The sequence below is a fragment of the Panthera uncia genome (genome assembly GCF_023721935.1).
Source record: "Panthera uncia isolate 11264 chromosome E2 unlocalized genomic scaffold, Puncia_PCG_1.0 HiC_scaffold_19, whole genome shotgun sequence".
NCBI lineage: Eukaryota > Metazoa > Chordata > Mammalia > Carnivora > Felidae > Panthera > Panthera uncia.
Window position 1 is genome coordinate 8,659,897 of NW_026057588.1, and position 6,008 is coordinate 8,665,904.

The 6,008-nt window shown below is 51.4% G+C and overlaps 1 protein-coding gene across 1 annotated transcript in view; it reads right to left on the bottom strand.

Moving 5' to 3' along the window:
- The window catches only part of ZNF114 (zinc finger protein 114), a gene marked incomplete at its 5' end in the record, with an annotated part of 11,693 nt that extends 6,867 nt beyond the window's left edge, over positions 1-4,826 (bottom strand). The window contains 3 exons of the mRNA XM_049621547.1: positions 941-1,046; positions 4,237-4,322; positions 4,761-4,826. Of these exons, the coding sequence (XP_049477504.1) occupies positions 941-1,046; positions 4,237-4,322; positions 4,761-4,826 (258 nt within the window). The remainder of the gene's footprint in view (positions 1-940; positions 1,047-4,236; positions 4,323-4,760) is intronic.
- Positions 4,827-6,008: the final 1,182 nt, after the last annotated feature.

Sequence of the window (6,008 nt, forward strand, 5' to 3'; positions counted from 1 at the left end):
TTTTTTAGTATATATTTTTTAATGTTTGTTTATTTGGGCGGGGAGGTGCAGAGAGAAAGGGAGAGAATCCCAAGCAGGTTCCACGCTGTCGGTGCCGATCCCGACGTGATACGCACTGTGTACTGTAATTTCTATATGGAAAACTGTTGTGTGGGGCACCTGCCTGGCTCAGTCAGTACAGCATGCGACTCCGGACCTTGAGGTCATGGGTTCGAGCCCCATGTTGGGCATGGAGCCTACTAACAACAAAACAAGACAAAACCAAAAAACCTGCTGTGTGGATGCAAACTGCCACAATCATACTGTGAAAAACATTTCTTTTACACAGAAAACCTGATAGCCCTGGGGCACCCGGGGGGCTCAGTCGGTGAAGCGTCCAACTTTGGCTCAGGTCACAATCTCGTGGTTTCTGGGGTCGAGCCCCACTTCCGGCTCTGTGCTGTCAACGGTGGGCGGAGCCTGCTTCGGATCCTCTGTGCCCCTCCCTCCCCCACCCAACTCTCAAAAGTAAATATTAAACATTTTTAATTAAAAAAAAAAAAAAAGAGGTTGCCTGGGTGGCTTGGTCGGTTGAGTGTCCGACTTCAGCTCAGGTCATGAGATCAGGGTCCGTGAGTTCGAGCCCCGCATCGGGCTCTGTGCTAATGGCTCGGAGCCTGGAGCCTGTTTTGGATTCTGTGTCTCCCTCTCTCTGCCCCTCCCCCGTTCATGCTCTGTCTCTCTCTGTCTCAAAAATAAACATTAAAAAAAAATTGAAAAAGAAAAAGAAAATCTGACAGTCCCAAATCTACTACCTATAATCCTACTCCAAGATTTATATTGTGGAACTGCCTTCCGAAACTGAATCGGGTTCCCCAGGCCTGGGGAGGAGCCTGGGCCTGGGATTTCTAACAAGGTCCCATTTGTTGCCCATTTTGCTGGACTGCAGCCCGCACTTTACCAGCCGAGTGGCAGGGGACACTCTTCCGCGTGAGAAGCAGGAAGGACAAAAATGATCCCGGCAGTTCTGTCCGAGCAGCAGCCAAGGTGGGGACGGTTCCACATCCCTAAGCAACAGAGGCGCGGACTCAGTGACACCCTGCAGAAACCTGGGAACTGCACTGTTTTCAGGGGAGACGTGTTGAGGCGCAAGGGGTGAGATGTCGCGATATCTAAAAGTCTCCGGTGGTTCAGCAAAAAACAAACAAACAAAAAAGTGTGCACGAGCATCCGTGAACACACACGCGCATACAGACAGCAAACAGGGCAACCTGCGTACCTGAATTTACGCACCATGTGTTCATATACAGACAGCAAATAAAGCAAAATATTAGCAAATCTGCGAATCTTTACGGTTCCATGGGTATTTGTTTTATTATTACTATACATTCACCGCAGGTCTGAAAATGCTTCAACTATACACTTAACGGGGGAAAAAAAGGAAGACCGAAAGAATGATCGACAGAACATTCAAGATGGCGGGGCGCCTGGGTGGCCCAGTCGGTTGAGGGTTCAACTCTTGGTTTTGGCTCAGGTCACGGTCTCAGGGTTGGTGGGTTTGAGCCCCGAGTCAGGCTCTCAGCTGACAGTGCGGAGTCTGCTTGGGATTCTCTCTCTCTCTCTCTGCCCCACCCCCACTCGAGTGCATGCTCTCTCAAAATAAATAAACTTAAAAAGAATTTCAAGATGGTGATTAACCCCAGAAGGAAGCAGGGCAATGGGGTCAGGCAGGGATGGGCCGAGGGCCTCTAACCAACAGCAGTGTCTGATTCTTTAACCTGAGGACCTATTTATTACATTATTTTAAAAATTCTGGGGAGCCTGGGTGGCTCGGTTAAGTGTGCGACTTCGGCTCAGGTCATCATCTCGCAGTCTGTGAGTTCGAGCCCCGCGTGGGACTCTGTGCTGACAGCTTACAGCCTGGAGCCTGCTTCAGATTCTGTGTCTCCCTCTCTCTCTGCCTCTCCCCAACTCATGCTCTCTCTCTCAAAAATAAATAAAACTTGAAAAAAAATTTTTTTTAAATCTATTTGTGGGGTACCTGGCTGGCTCAGTCAGTAGAGCGTGCAACTCTTAATCTGAGTCCCGAGCTCAAGTCCCCTGTTGGGCATGGAGGCTACAACTAAAATAAAATAATTAAAATAAAGTAAAATAAAATAAAACTAATAAAAAATAGAATAATTCTACTTGTTAAGTTTTATGTACTCTTGTCTTTATGAAATTTTTCACAAACTTAATTCATATATTAAAGCTTAATTTTATTTATTTTGCCATGTAATCTTACAGCCAATCCATCCTGGCTTTTGTTTTATTTTTATTTACTTTTGAAAAGATTTTAAGTAATCTCTATCCCCAATGTGGGGCTCGAACCCACAATCCTGGGATCAAGAGTCCCACACTCTGCTGACTGAGCCAGGCAGGTACCTCTCATTCTTGGCTTTAAAAAGCTTAGTAATACAGGGGCTCACGGCTGGCTGTTTGTAAAGCGCGCGACTCTTGATCCCAGGGTTGCGAGTTCGAGCCCGGTGTTGGGTGCAGAGGTTGCTTAAAAATAAAATCTTTAAATAGCGAGAGAGGGGGAAGAAAAGCTTAGTACAAAAGAACTTTCTAATTTTTTTTAGATGTTTATTTATTTTTGAGAGAGAGAGAGAGAGAGAGAGAGAGAGAGGCAGACACAGAATCCGAAGCAGGCTCCAGGCTCTGAGCTGTCAGCATGGGCCCGATGCGGGGCTCAAACTCACGAACTGAATTCCCACATCTTCTTAAATATACTGATTCCGTTTAAGAAAGAGGCAACCATACTACGTTGGTCTCAAAAATGTCACCGGTTTAGGTGGGTTCCCCTTGTATTCACTACTCTGGGGTTTACGCGAACCCAGGTTTTCACAAAATAGAACTGTGACCCTCAAATAATATAAAGTCATTAGGTGCTTGGGGCAAACAGGAGACTTTTAGGCAACTCTGCCATTGTGAATGGACCGCCTCCCAGCCATTCCTCCGGTCCCCGAGTTGCAATCAGACAAGGATGAAACCAGCAGCAAAGACAAAAGGACTTTTGTCCCTCCCCCCCCCTCCACCCTTACTCAACTGTTTTCTAACTCACTGATAAACTTTATCCCCTAAAACTCGTAGCCCATTTGACATCCTATCATATCGGAAAGAAGAGAACATTCCACTCTTGCCTGGGGGATCTTGAGTCACTGGGACAGAGAAGCGGCCTCGCCTCCGATCTGCAACCTGGGGCAGGACTCCTGATAAGGGGTTTGGGACACAACATTCCACATCTATCTTGACCTTGTAGTTTCCAAGGGAACGTCCAGACCAGATAACTCCTTTACCTTGGGCTCAGTTTGAGCCTATCTAAGCCCGGATCCATTTACATACACCTACCCTGAATTACTACCACCTCCCCCCCCCCCCACCTTGGGATCCTATAATAACGCCAACCCTTCCTGCCGCAGGTTCCTCTCAGGTGCAATCGATCTCTCTCCTTGCAACAAACCATTACAACGGGGGCTCCAGGTGAGTCCCGGGCGATCTCAGACACATTATAATGTTTGGGACAGTGGGAGAAAACAGACGAACAAAGAGAATGTGTAATCTGGGGTCGTCTCAGGGAAGCAGGTGGGAAAGAAAACCCCCACGTCTGGCAGATAGAGCGCATCCCCCCTCCCTGTGCGCGGAGCTTCCCGTGAACCAGACCTTCCTGGAGGAGACTAAGGACAGGCAATTTGTTCAGACCATGGGGTTCCATGCTGACAACTTCACTTGAACTCCTTTCAACGTGTTCTTTTAGAAACGCTCTCTACGGAGGTCTCAGTTCCCCCCCCCCCAAGAAAGAAAGTGCTCACTGGACCAAACCCAGACCCCGAAATCCTTTCTCTAGGAGAGGAGAACCCGATGGCCACCCTTTCCATGTGAATGTGCCCGGAATTTTCCTAATCGCTGAGGGACTCCCAACACTTAATGGGTCTGAACAGCCCCCCTCCCCCGTCCCTGCCCTCCCTCCCTAAGCCCCCGGGGGAAGGGGCGGTCCCTCCACGCAGGTATCTCCCTGCCCACTCCAGGGACCACAGCGTGGAGGGACCGCCCCTTCCCCCGGGGGCTTTTAGGGCTCAGCACGTGGGCCACTCTCGGCTTCCCCTTTCCTCCAGGGCGGAGGCAATCAGGCTTCCGCAGACAGCTGCCCCCGACTCCCCGGGATCCGACCCGGTCCCGCCCGCGGTGTTGGATCGTGCGACAAGCCGGCACACTCACCATCCCCGCTGCACCGGCTTCTGGACGCGTCTGTGGGTGGCGCCGCCCAAGAGCTCATTCCCTGCACCGGATAGAGGGTTGCAGGGCTGCAGACGAGAGGGGTGGGATTGCAAAAAGAACAACTAAATAAGCAAATAAAATAAAAAACCACGCCCTCACCCCCCCCCCCCCCAACAGGGATCGACGACAGAGATTCATCCTGCGCGGGCCTTTTGTATCTGCTTCCGGACCCCGGCTCCTCAAAATGGACGGTTTAAGGGGTGGGAGCAGGGGAAGGAGGAGCCAGCAGGAAGGGGATCCCGGGACTTGCCCCCCCCCCCAGCCCCACCTTGGGACCCCACCCCCCACCCCCGCACCCAGGGTCTCCCCAGCCACTTCTGCTCCTTAGAGGCGTCCAGAAAGAGAGGCGCTTCCCAAGGAAAGGAAGACTTTTTTCTGCCCTGGAAGAGGACACGGTCGGGAGGAGGGGTCCTCAGTTTCCCTCTCAGGCCTCCCCCTTCTTTTCTTTCCGCCGCCTTCCTCACCCCGCGAGCGTTGACCAGCCGGTGACCTGCGAGGTCCGCGCCAACAGTTGTAACAAAATACTGTGCTGACCGTTACTGGGACTGAACCGGCGACCCTCCCGCGAGGAACGAGAACGTCCTCCGATCCCCGATTCCAGGGAAAGAGAACAGCTGCCTGAATCCAGCCGGCGAGGACGCGGCCCCCGCTCCCCGCGACCCTGTTAAAACAACAACAACAACAACAAATCACCTACATCTGTTTAAACTGGAGGGTCACCTGACCTGCAGGTGCCGGCGAAGAGCGTCCGCAGAATAACTTCAACCCCGACTGGGGATTTCTTTTGGAAGGTCCCCAGCCAGGCCTGATTAACATCCCCGCCCCCCAACCCCGCCCCGTTCCCGCCCCCTCCCCGCCCCCCTCCCCGCCCCGTTCCCGCCCCCTCCCCGCCCCACCTCCACCCCTGCTCCACCCCTCCTCCCCTCCTCCCCTCCCCCAAAGACGGAGGCCAGCCCAGCCAGCTCCCCGGCTCTCTAGGAAAGGGCAGGGAACCGCTAAAAGTCAAGTCAATTAACCTTTTATGAAATGTCTCCTCTCTAGAAATGCAATTCTACCCTAAAGCTTACATTGCCTATTAGTACCCTGCACCTAAACTCGTCTTTTAAAAAGTAATCGCCCACCCAAGGTGAGTCTTGAACTCACAACCCTGAGATCAAGAGTCCAATGCTCCACTGACTGAGACAGCTGGGTGCCCCTAAACTTGTGTTGGAAAAAAGACTTCATGGGGGCGCCCGGTTGGCTCAGTCCGTGGAGCACGCGACTCTTGATCTTGGGGTTGTGAGTTCAAGTCCCACATTGGGTGTAGAGATTACTTTAAAAAAACAAACAAACAAGAAAACACTTCTGGGCGCCCGGGTGGCTCAGGTGGTTAAGCTAAGCGGTCGACTTTGACTCAGGTCATGATCTCCCCGTTCCTGAGTTCGAGCCCCGCCTCCGCTCTGCGCTGACAGCTCGGAGCCTGGAGCCTGCTACCGATTCTGTGCCTCCCTCTCTCTGCCCCTCCCCTGCTTGCGCTCCATCTCTCTCTCTCTCTCTCAACATCAAATAAGCCTTAAAAATTTTTTTAAATATATTTTAAAAAGACTATTATTATTATGAAAGCAGTATTGGGTTTACAACGAAACTGAGGTACAGAGATTTCCCATATGCCCCCTGTCCCCAAACATGCACAGTTTCCTCCCGTATCAACATTAGGCACCAGAATGCTACCT